The 12,915-nt window shown below is 43.6% G+C and overlaps 1 protein-coding gene across 3 annotated transcripts in view; it reads left to right on the plus strand.

The window, feature by feature from the left end:
• Positions 1-12,915, plus strand: part of SUDS3 (SDS3 homolog, SIN3A corepressor complex component) — a 181,648-nt gene that overhangs the window by 146,095 nt on the left and 22,638 nt on the right. Inside the window, exon 14 of one of the 3 annotated variants that reach the window (XR_003517090.2) lies at positions 6,902-6,952. The exons of 1 other annotated variant lie outside the window; for it this stretch is intronic. Coding sequence is in view for 1 of the 2 variants with exons in the window: in XM_027577083.2 (XP_027432884.1) it covers positions 12,732-12,789 (58 nt within the window). In the remaining variant the exon portion in view is untranslated. Of the gene's footprint in view, positions 1-6,901; positions 6,953-12,731; positions 12,805-12,915 lie in introns of those variants that run through there. One more of the 3 variants, XM_027577083.2, reaches the window with a different exon arrangement.

Raw genomic sequence — 12,915 nt, forward strand, 5'->3', positions numbered from 1 at the left:
TTTGGTCTATTTACATGTAATATAATTACTGATATGTTTGGTTTTATATCCACATTATTACCATTCTGTTTGTTCTATTCTCCTCTTTCCTCCTTTCCTGCCTTAATTTGGACCAATCAAAAAAAAACTTTTAAATTAAACCAGCTTTTCTCTTATTAGCTTGTTACTTATGCCTTCTTTTAGTAGTTACCCTGGAAATTAAGACATTCCTCCTTTGTTTATTGGAGTCTAATATAAATCAGTTATTTTCACCAGTTTCCAGACAATTCTAGGGCCTATTATAGTCTAATTTATCTTCCTTGTGCCTCTTGTGTTTTTAATTGTAGTCACTTAAATGTACATGTATTTAAAACCCCATAGGAAATTATTGCTAATGTTTTCAATATTCATTTAGATTTACTCATGCATTTATTTTTTTTCTGTTGCTCTTCAGTCTTTCCTGCATTACTGTCTGGGATCATTTTTCTTTTGCTTATAGAACCCCCTTTGGTATTTATTTTAGTTGGATCTGCTGGTGACAAATTCAGTTTTAATTGGTTTGAAAATATATTTTACTTCCATCCTTGAAGGTTATTTTCAGTATGTGTAGAATTCTAACTTGGACATCACCTCCTTTCATTGCCTTTTTGCTTCTGTCATGTCTGTTGAGAGGTCAGCTCTCATGTCGTTGCTTTGATCCTAAACTGCTTGCCTCATACAGCACAAATGGGGGGAATTAGGTACAGTGTTTTTGGATCACTTCTCAATACCTCCTTTCTTTGGGAGGACTATTTTGGACCTTCAACTCTTAGCTGTTTTGACACCCCCCAATACTAATTTTTGTCTTCCACCATCAGGAAGCATCCTAACCACTTTGATGGTTTCTCTGCCTTTTATTTTTTATTATTATTTTTTTTTTTTTGAGAGAGCAAATATGTGTGAGCTGGGGGTGGGGGCAGAAGGAGAGTGAGAATCTTCAGCAGACTCCATGCCCAGCATTAAGCCGACTCCATGCCCCACACGGAGCCCAGTGCAGGGCTGGATCGCACAACCCTGAGATCATGACCTGAGCCCAAATCAAGAGTCGGATGCCTAACCGGGTGAGCCACCCAGGCACCCCAGCTTCTCTGCCTCTTAGCAGCTACCCCCTGCTCTGCCTCTGAGCTTCTCACCCCATGGTTCTTAAGAGTCATCAGTGTCCCAAGGGAAATAGTGATGTGTACAGTGTCAGGCCCATCTCACTGAACTTCCCTTCTTTCCAGGATTTTTGTACTGCAAATCCTGGAGGCACCCCGAGGCTTTCAAATACAATTTGTGTGTGTTTGTGCCCCATCTGGCTTTTCTAGTTACACGTGGTGGGAACACTGGTCTGCCACAATGACTCCATCACAGCTGTACTTGGAAGTTCCATAATTTGTTTCTTCTTCTGAATGCTTTCTCTGACATACTCTGCATTTTATTTATGCTTCTGGTCCCTTGCGGTTTCTGTTTTCTGCATGTTGCCTCCTAGGGCTGCTGGTCCTGCAACAGAAGGTGTGTGTTCAGTGTAATTAATTGGTGGCTCCCGTGGTTGTGCATCATGGTGGCCCCACAGTTGACCGTGTAAGGCCCAGCATAATGTGGGCTGGCTTACTCTCTCTCAGTGCCACTTCCTATCCTCTCACCGTTAGGAAATACGCTTACCACCCAGAATGGGCAGGAGAGAAGGATCTTCTTCAGGGAAAGACCTTTCTTAATGCCTCAACCATGTGGTCTTAGCGAACTCTCGTTAATGCCCTACATCATTTATTTCTAGCTCTCTTCACAAATGTAATTTTCCACTGATTTGTGGAATCGGCTGAGTAGTTTATCTTCTCCCCTCCAGAATGTGGTGTGGGCCATGAAGACAGTGACCTTGTCGGTCTCATTTACACAGTATCACCAGTGTCCACCACTGTTCCTGGTACACATTTATGGAATTAATTTCAAGCTTGTAATGATAGGAGATGAGAATGAGGTGGGGAGAACTAACATACATTACAGTTTTGCTATTTATCATCTTATTTAGATTTTTTTGAAGATTTTATTTCTTAGAGAGCACAAGCAGGGGGAGTGGCAGGCAGAGGGAGAAGCAGCCTCCCCGCTGAGCAAGGAACCCGATGCAGGATTCGATCCCAGGACCCTGGGATCATGACCTGAGCTGAAGGCAGACGCTTAACCAACTGAGACCCCAGGCGTCCCTCATCTTATTTAGTTTTGACTTTACCTCCTGGAGGCAGGCAGTGTTGCTATTTTGCATAGAGTAAACCATGGCTCAGAGAAATACCATTAATTCTTCTAAAGTCACACCTTCACTAAGTGCCCAATGTAGAATTCAGGCCTCACTGGTTCAAAAGGAACCCCAGCTCTGGATTGTTAAATACTTTTCAGCCTTCCATGCTTTTTGTATTTCTTTACTGGCTTTTCAGTCTTTATCCTAGAATGCTAGGTTACGTCAAGGGCTTTTCCTTTGAATATAAGAAAAACTAAAGTAAAGAAGCTGACAGTTTCTTTCTGTTACTTCAAAAACAGAATGGCATGCCTTTTATACTTCCATGGAAAGATTATGTGGGTCAGTCTAGATTGGCCTGTAAACTCATTTCCCTCAAATGGTCTAGTCGAGGGGGAAGCATTAATTTAACTTCAGTTACAAAGAGGTACCTGGAGTCATAGCAATAACTATTATTTATTGAGCACCTACTGTATGCCATACACTAAAATAGGCACAATCCATACCTTCTCTTCAGTCGCCAAAACACCCCTGGAAAGCATTCATTATTATTTTCATTATACAAATTTGGAAACTGAGACTCAGGGAAGTAAAGACACTTGCCTTAGGAAGTTTTAGATCCAGAATTTGAATTCCTTTATGGACTTCTATAAAGACTGATTATCATTACATACACTGATCAAGGCATCAAGCCTGGAACACAGAAGGAGCTTTATAATTGTTGTTTGCTTTTTCCAGATTGGTGATGCTATGGTGAGCTTCCTAGGAAAAGGTCACAGAGTATTGTAATGAAGCTTCTTTGTGTCTCCACAGTATCTCCAAATTGACCCCTTGGAAAGCCCCAAAGGTTCTGAGTCATGACAGCTTCCAAGTGTCAAGTAAGGATCATATTAAGTCTCAACTGCAGGCTGTACTCTGCTATTTGCTCCAGATATTTTCTGGTTGCAAATGTTATTGATCTGACAGTTTATTTCCCGAGACGCATTAGTTCAAACTGCTGTGATATGAAAGTCTCATCCTAAGGAAATTGGCCTTGTGAATGGCTATCCCCTGGGAAGAGCATGCTGCACTTATGACTTTACTAATATGATGAAGAAGCTGCAAATACAATTAGTGGGCCTGGTTGGTGATTTTCCAATAATGATGTTTGGGGTTTATTATTGGTTTAGCTGTAATTGAGCTTAAGATGATCTGAAAATCTCTAAACTGGGTGAAAGTCATTCACAGCTTTGGCTCAGTGTAATGTTTGTGAACGAGAGTGGGAATGGGGGCCCTGATGACACTTGAATGTGCTGAGCCTGGGGCATGTGTCCCTGGACAGCTGTGGCTTGTCTCTCAAACTCTGTTTCCTTTTACCCTGTCACTGATAAGGTGATGACTTTTTCATAATCTCCTGCCTGCTCCCAAATCTCATCCCCATCCTTATCATTTGGAACTCACTACATGGTGTCTAGCTCTCTTATTTCTCATGCAAGTATAATTTACCTGGTGCATGTTACAATCGTCTTAGGATAGTTAACACTAGCTACCGTGGGAGACGAGACCTGAAATCTCAATGGTTGAGCATCGTAAAAGTGTATTTCTTGGTCATGCATGTTGGCAAAGGTTCTCTTCCATCTGGTGACTCAGGAATCTAGGTTCCTTCCATTTGTCATCTCAACATAAGTTTGTTGGGAGACCATCCTCCCTGGATTTCTTGGGTTTTCGTATGGTCTTAGTTTAGGGATGATTGAATAGCAAAGTCAAGCTAGAGAACCTCTCTCTCCCTGGAGACGTTCCAGGATGATGACGTTCTGTTCTCTTCCTGGAGGATATTGGCTCACATTCAGAGGCAGTAAACCTGGAGGTGACCCCATGTCCCAGAGACATGTACTTCCTTTCCAGGGTAAGGAGTCCTCTTTCTCCAGAGGGGAGAACAGGAAGGTTACCAGCAGCTTGGTAGAAACTCAGAGTCTCCCAAGTCCAGAGTTCTTCTCCAGTGGCACGATAATCCACATAGAGCAAGGTCACTCTGTGCTTACTCCATGCTGTTTATCCAGTGTTGTAAATACACATTCTTCTCTTTTCCCATCCAAACCCCTTTCACGAGGGGCTGTAATGGGTGCCAAGCAGAGCAGTTCCACCTTGCAACAGAGAATTATAATGCAGTTCATGTGTAAAGAAATGGCCAGTTACAGGTCCGCCAATGGTGAGGGACACACTTGAAAGTTTCTTTTTTGAGTTATTAGACATTGTTAAAGTTAATACTTGGCTGCTATATGATTATCAATGTAACTCTTCAACAGTGAGTGCAAATATAATACTATGGCAAATCCATTATTTAAAAGATGTCTATATTGAACCATAAAATGCAAAAGATTCCTTAGTAAGCCCATTCAAGTCCACAGATATTTTTTGAGTGTTCATTTCGTGCTGGGCACTAGGGCTACATTGCATCTGAACAAAACAATATTGCTGCCTTTGAGAAGTCTGTGGTTTAGAGAAGAATTCCTTGTCTTCACTATTGTGCAGAGTCAAACTGTCTTACATTAGGTTAGGTTAAAGGAATACATATCTGTTATTAAATCCACCCTGATTCCTGCATTATATGGTTATGGCTACCCGCCTAATTTGTTCTGTAAATATTCCTTCCGCTTTCCAGCTCTGTTCCTCGATCCTCTCCCTTTCTATTCCCTGGGATCTACAAGCTCCTTAATAATTAAGAAGGGGCTGTCCCTGTCAAGACTTCTTTGGTTGCAAGTCACAGAAACTCCAACTGGCTCAAGCCACCAAAGGGGATTTTAATGGATTCTATGACTGAACTGTCAAAGGGAGCTTAAGGCCTAGCAGGATCCAGGGGCTCAGATGATGATTTCAGGACTCAGTCTTTCTCTTTCCATTTCTTTTTTATATTTTCTTCTATATTGATCTTTCCCACATGGTGATGACAACAGCTCCATTCCACATTATCTTTACAGCACACATCTTGCAGATGAAGAAATTCCCTGTACTTAAGTTTAAAACAATGTTTAGCATTGAATCAGTCACTCTGACTAGGGGGAGGGGAATGTTTTGGCCAGATCTAGGTCAGGTTGTTATGGGCCAAATTGTGACTCCCCCAAATTCATATTTGGAAATCCTAACCCCGAGGACCTCATAATGTGAGTGTATTTGGAGATAGGGTCTTTATGGAGGTAATTAAGGTTAAATGAGGTCATATGGTTGGGATGATTGGAGTCCTCATAAGAAGAGGAGATTAGGACACAGACACAGAGGGAAGACCATGTGAGGACCCAGGGAGAGGAAGGGTATCTGCAAGTCAGGGAGAAATGGCCTCAGGGGAAATGAGCACTGCCAGTGCCTCGACCTCAGACTTCTAGCCTCCAGAACTGTGAGAAAATTTCTGTCGTTTAAGCCACCTGGTCTATGTAGCCTTAGCAAAATAATACACAGGTTCAGCCTCGGAATCAGGGTGGATTTATTCAGTACCCCTTGAACCACCCTAGAGAGGAGGAGTTGTTACTCAAAGGACACCCAAGGAACTGTTACTACAGGAAAGAATAATGGATGCTTGGTAGGAAAAAGAAGAGACAGATTGTTTAGTACTGGGTCATATTCATAATAATTTTTGGACGTTTGTGATGCCTTAGAAGCACCGTATCAAAACGCTTAACACAACAACCCCATGAGGGGGATACTATTATTTTCCTCATTTCACAGAATGAGAAAACTGAGGCCCACACGGGTTAAGTGATTTACTCAAGAGCACGCAATCAGCAAGTTACAGAATCTTGATTCTGCCACACCTGTCTGGTTGCAGAACCTCACCTTTTTATCACTGTGCCCTTTGGAGAGCCAGTGACAGCTAGATTCTCCTGCTTTTCTAGTCCAAGATTGAAAAGCTCTGACTTGAGGCAGGGGAAGGAAGGATGTTTATAAGTTAATTAAGGAAAATTCACAGTCTGCAAAACCACGAGTCCATTTTCGGAACTATTTCTGATTTGGGCGAGCCTTTGACCCACTCAAGTTAATTAATATTGCAGAACATGAAGTAATTGCTGTTGTTTCTCAAAACTGGGGGCAGGAATATACCCAGGGGCCTTGTACCCACACCAACCCTGACTCCTGAGGTTAAGGATCAGAACTCCACAACCTCAGCAAGAAGACACAATGGAGAAATTCTTCAGTTCATCTGCTCCTTCCACTCCTGTGTGTTTACAGTGCATTCTGTTCTGCGATTAGCTAGGCAAGTGCCGTCCCTGTCTGAATCAGGGGGCGTGAAGTCTACAGCTAAGTAAGAGATCTGTCCTGAATTTTATAAATAGGATTTCTAGTTTGAAATGCAGGCTGATATTTGAATGTTTTATTAGGAAACATATTCAAAGGATGTGAGACCGGTACATGGTCATCGTATTTTTTGCCAGGTGGTTCTTATATTTCTGTGGAAACCATCTGGTAGACCCTACTTGCAAATCCTGCTGGTCTTTGTTAGGACTCAGTGGCTACAAGAAAGGGCAGTCCATGCGAGCCATTTCACAAACAGAATTCGGGGATCTTTGTTACTGAATATTTATCATCTGAGTCCATGACGTGATGAAGTTGTGTAGAAAAGCAAAAGTTTATCATTAAAATGTTTTTCATTAATTATACAACTTCAGTTATTGAAGCTTTTACCGATTCCATTATGTGCCCTAGGTTGAATCCTTTCCTGCTGTGTCAACTTCCTTATGGTTCAGTCTCTCCAAAGGACACCCTGAATTGTGAATGCCCATCATATGTCCTCGAATGGATTGCTGGTTCTTACAACCAACAAATCCTGTCTAAGAGAATCAGTCTCTCACCGACTATCTGACCCTGGTGCATATGCAGTGTGATCCAGTGGCAACTGGTCGATTGAAAATCTTGCCCAAAATGCAGTATTCCAGGAAGCTGATGAAAGTGGTGTTGAAACCTGCTTAAAGAACAGAAAAATCACAGACAATCGAAGAGAATCAGCTGTCCTTAGTACGGTATTCAGCTGGACATCACAGGGTCAGCCACACCGGCTGTTGTGGTCACTGCTCTGGATGATTGGTGCCTGTATCATGCTGGTTATTCAATATTTTGAATATTGCATCAACGCAGAAAGAGTTAACAGTTGAAGAAAAAAATGACAAGGAAAGTGACATGGTGAGCACTTCAAAAGAGAAAGATTTAAATATCAAAAGATTCTAGCTTGCCTTAGGAAAAATTGGTGAAGCCCTTGAAAATTTTTTAAATGACCTCTTTGCTATCATGCTGTGAAAACCAAACCTGAAGTGAAGGATTTTCTCACAAAAATTACACCAAAAAAAAATTTCACTACTTAATTCATTTTTCGTTCTTTATAAGAATTCACGCATAGTTGAAATGGTAACCTGAATTTTGTTATGATGATAAGCTCAATTTCGTTTTTCAAGATAAAGTTCCAATCAGACCCCTTTTCTCCCCCATGATTTGCTTGAAAATTTGGGCTCAGTATTAAGTGAGTCGTTCTAAATGTCTTCTACGGGGATCGATTTTCCTCTCGGGGAGGCAGGGATGGGGGAGTCCCTCCTGCCTTTTCTCACGGACCTGCAGTCTTCCCTTCTACTTCTTGCCATGAGAACTCCATTTCCCTGCTTGTCGTCACATCTGTGTTTCCTGCTCACTCATAGTGTAGCTGCTGAGTTAGCCATGTTTTGGTACCATGCGTTTTCCCTCCCCAACCATAGGTTATTAGACCAGTGGTAGCCCATGACACAGGGGCACCTATTCCATAGCCTGGCCAAGGGCCTAGACTTTATAAAAAGGACATGAGCTGCACTAATCACATTCACTCTCAGGAGTCTCTAAGGTGTACAGTCAGGTTTAGTAGGATACCATGATGACCTGATAGTAAATCGACACAACATAGAGTTCCTGAGGTCATGATGGGCCAAATGCAAGCTTTGGGAGCAAGAGCAAGTAATCCAGTGGGACCAAGGTGATAACTCAGGCTCCAGAGTCCTTACCCAATGCTCTTCTACCATGTCATCTATAGTGGGCAGCTGTTCATCCTTCTCCTGGTGACAGCATCCCAGATTTTCTCAATCCATACAATTTGGGTGGAACCGATCCTATCAGATCTAGAGTCATCATGTGATCCAGGCCCGGCCAGTCAGCTCATTGTGTGCCCTTGGCCATAAGGATTGGTTAAGGGATTGGGCATATTGCTCAACTCGGGCCAGTAACAGTAGGGGAGAAGGACCTTTGTTTCAAGAGTTAGGGAAAGTGAACCCAGCAGGATGTGCACCTACAGCTGCTTGCAGCCATTGCAACCCGTGAAGCAACCCACAGAAGATCAGGACCAAGAGGTGGAGAGAAAATAGGGCCTGCCGACGATGTTTGAGTTGTTGGATCCTGCCATGCCTGAAATCGGCAAGACTCCCTCAGACTCCCAGCCAGCATTGCTCCTGTTTGCTAAGCTAGTTCAAATCGGGTTTTATGTCACTCGTTACCAGAAAAGCCATAACTGACACAACATGCTTATTTGATTAGGATAACAATAATCTCTCTTAACCATTTCGAGGTGCTTTTCCAGCTCTCATCTCATCGGATTCTTTCAACAACCTTGTGATGCATAGGGCAACGGTCTTGATGAAGGTTGCTGCCAGGTCTCGGGAGCTACAGCAGTGTTTTCTCAAGCACTTGGAAAGCATAGGGAGTGAGATTGCCTTCTGAGAGTTACACCATGAAGTCAATACATTATAGATCAAAGCAGAGCAATGCAAAGTTACCTTAAAGAGACAGGATGGTGAGGTCTGCAAGACTTGTCTGTCATGTGATTGAACTTGTTAACATATTTAAAGAAAGGCTGTATCCATCATATCTGTCACAGAAGCCTGGAGGACAGAGAGTTGCAAATGCCAACCTTGACTGCAGCCTCTACAGCTTGTTTCAGTGAAGAGGGAGTCTTGATCTTTGACTATTTCTTGTTCCATTGGCAAGGCTTGATGTAGAGAACTGCTTTCAATTCAAGCCGTGGAAAAGCAGATTGATAACTATGGTCATTTAGAGGTGCTGAGACTTTCTTGCTGTCCTCCCATTAAGAGGCAGGGTCTCGTTCCCTTCCCCCTGAATCCAGGCTCACCCTGTGACTTATCTCAAAAAAAGAGAATGAAATAGAAGTGGAGCTGTGTCATTTCCAAGGCTCAGCTATTAAAGATCTGAAAATTCTACTCTTGCATACCTGGAAGATTCCCTTTTGGAATCCAGCTGCCATGCTGTGAGAAACCCAAGCCTATGGAGAAAGGTTGAGCTGTCAGCCAACTGCCAGTCATGCAAGTGAGCTGCTCTCAGCATTCTTCCCACCTGAGCCTCCAGATGATTGCAGTTCCAGTCAACCCCAAATGGGGCAGAATAACCACCCCACTAAGCCTGGTCAACTCACAGAATCATGAGAGGTGATAAATGGTGGTTTTTTTAAGCCACTAAGTTTTAGGGTGATTTGGAATAGTGCAACAGATAACTGAAACAGTAATGGCTTAAGCAATAAAGGTATTTAATGGACTTTTCTAATGGAAATTCTGGATGTAGGAAGTTTCAGTTCTGGAGCAGTAGGTCAACAATGTTATCAGTGATCCCATGCTTCTTCTTCCTTTCTGTTCCATAATTCTTAGCAAATTGGCTTTTCACCTTCCTCATGGTTGCAAGATGGCTACTGCAGCTCCAAGTATCACATCCATGTTTAAAGCAAAAAGAAGGGGAAAGAGTTAGTACCTCTGAGTTCTTCTCTTGCCTCTGTACCTTTGCCAAGAAGCCAGATATCTTCCCAGAAGCCTCTCAGATGACTTACCATTATGTCTCATTGGCCAGAGATGACTACCCTTAGTTCCAAGGAGAGTGAATGTCTGCTTATCTAATCTCTATAGTGTGAAGTAGCCATGAGAAAGGAGGTTGACAGTGGCCTTTTGGCAGCAACCAAAAATCTCTACCACAAGATGGATGCAGATATTTTTGCCAGTTGACTTGTGAATAGTTATGATTCCATCTGAAAAAAAAATGCTTGTTCCCAGCCATTTCAGTTTGTTGCCACTAACATTAAATGAATGCATCCATCTCTCCTTGTCCCAATTTTGCACATCAAGAAACCATATTATTATTCATTTCCTCATGCTGGTCTTCTTACCAGGAGAGAAAGCACTGGTTGTATAGATTTTCTGAACCAATCTCTGCAGTAGTAATCTCTCTTTGCAAATAAAGAAATTGTCATCTGGTTTATACATCAGTCTCAAAGTGTAGCTAATGTGAGTCTAACTCTGAGGGATGATAACCTCTCACAGTGTGTTATGAGAGCCAGGTTTCCATTGTTTGTAAGGTCTGGGTGCAGTCACTTAACCTTCATGCTGTCATATGAATCTCTTTGGGAGACAGCTTGCTGGTTCTTTCTTCTGGTGGAGACACAACACACGGCTGAGCAAAGACATCTGGAATTACTACAGACATGATATTGAATATGGCTGACTGGCCATTTGTTCTGCTCCCTGCAGGAATACAGAAACCCTGGTGACTTCAGGCTGATGGAGATGTTGAGCTCACCATCCAGGTTTTATGATTCTATCATGAGTTAAAACAGTGTGTCTCATTAACCTCAAAAGGTTAGTGTAATGATTAAGAGCATCATAAAAGCCCAGGTGTGTCTGTTGGCTCTACCACATACTGACCAGGTGACCTTGGGCAGATGTTTTCCCTTCTTTGAGCCTCAGTTTCTTCATCTGTAAAATGGAGACAATATTCGGGCTTCTACCTTGTAAGGCTGCCATAAGAATTGACACGTGTGATTTATGCATAGTGCTTGGCACAGTATCTGGCTGGACGTACTCACTGAGCAATATCTCTATAGACCTTATGTCTGAACTAGAGGTTAGAAAACCTGGTTACCCACACCTGTGCTGTCTGCATCCTTAAAGGCCCTTTCCATATACCCAGTAATGGTTCAGGGAGTGACTGGTGCCCAAACCACCATCGTAGCATTGAGAGGGATAAAGAGAAGAAATGCAAGATGTGCTCCCTAAGCTCAGAGAAGTTCTGACGTGGCTGGAAAGGCAATATATAAAAACACGAAATGGTTAAGGAACCATAAGCAGCATATCGGGATGAAGGGGTAGCCCCGAGTGCAGTAAGGGCTGAGTTTGTCCTGTGCGTCCTGTCCTGGTGTAGTGGGAATAGCAGTGGACTTGGAGTCAGACAGCCCTCCCTGGACACTCCCCACCCCAGGCTGGTTTAGAGACCCCCCACTGCCCTGAGATACCAGCTGTGCTCACCATTGAAATGTAATTGTTCACTTGTCAGTCTCTGCTATTAAATTGGGAGCAATGGAGGGCAGTCATTCATTTATTAATTAATTGAGCAAATATTTACTGGATATCTGCTATGTACCAAGTACCGTTCCAGGAAATGAGAACAAGACAGCCATTGCCTTTATCCTCGAAAACCTCATGGAAAGTTACACGAGAGACAACAATACGTAGCTGTATACAATGTTGGGTGGTGGTAAGCGCTGGGAAAAAATATAAAGCAGGATAAGGGGTGTTGTAGATATGGAGGTGTGCCACCCATGTCTTCCATTGAGGAAGGACTTGCTGTCCAGCTGTGGGGAGGGTGGTCAGCACACAGCCTCCACCTGTTCCTCCTCAGGGTTTGCTTGAGCTGCAGAGAGCCACCTTGCCCAAGCTTACATCTTTTCTTTCCCAGGGCACCCTGCATCCAGTGCGTATGTGAGGGTGGATACCAAAGCCTGGCCATTTCAGCCCGATTCCAGGCTTGCTGATAGGCGATACGTGCTTGTGGAGCTTGTCTCCAGGGTGGATGAAGCTATGTTGAACCGATGTCATAGTGTATCTTCTGTCTTTTGTCCACACTTGCTTTCCCTCTACACGCCACACTTCATCTCTGTGTTGGCTTTAGGAAAATCCAACATGCGACAAGGTGATGGAGCATCGTGGCACAGAGGGGCTCGTGAATTTGGATAAGGTGGTTGGGGAAGTCCTGTCTGAGAAGGTGACATTTGAGCAGAGGCCAGGAAGTGAAGGGTCATGTATGGAAGGATCTGGAGGAACAGTGTTCCAGGCAGAAGGAGTAGCAAGTACAGAAGCCCTGAGATAGGAATGTACTTGGCATGTTTGAGCATCATTGGCGAGGCAGGCTTGTGGGCTGAACCCCAGGGCTCAGGATGGCCATTGGAAATGCAGACAGAGAGGCGGGCAGTCAGCAGTCCCATGTGCAGGGACAGCTCTCCGGCGAATCCCTACCGCCAGCACATAGCAGCCACTGAACGTCTATCGAACCCAACTGGCTTGTTATTCCAGCTCCTCTCCTCTCTCCACGTGTGACCTTGGACATGTAGTTACTTAACCTTTCAGTGCCTCAGTTTCCCTGCCTGTAATCAGTGGCAGAGGTGGGACCCTTGTGCTCTGGTTTAGAGCTTTTGTTACCATACCATTTTCTCTTTTTGTAATCCCTTCTTTCTGCTTCTCTCTTCCTCCAGGGATTTGGAGCACACCTGGTCCCACCTCCAGCTTCTCAGCAGATGGTTCCCACTATAGAAGGGCGGTTGTTCTTGGCAGCTCATCCCCAGATTCCAGAACCCCTGAGCTGAGAAGCAGCCACACTGGAGTGGTGGGTGTGGGAGGTGGCAGAGTCGAGAGAGAGGGAGAGGGAGAGTTCTCTCC

This window comes from Zalophus californianus, chromosome 14, assembly GCF_009762305.2.
Source record: "Zalophus californianus isolate mZalCal1 chromosome 14, mZalCal1.pri.v2, whole genome shotgun sequence".
In the NCBI taxonomy this organism is placed as follows: Eukaryota; Metazoa; Chordata; class Mammalia; order Carnivora; family Otariidae; genus Zalophus; species Zalophus californianus.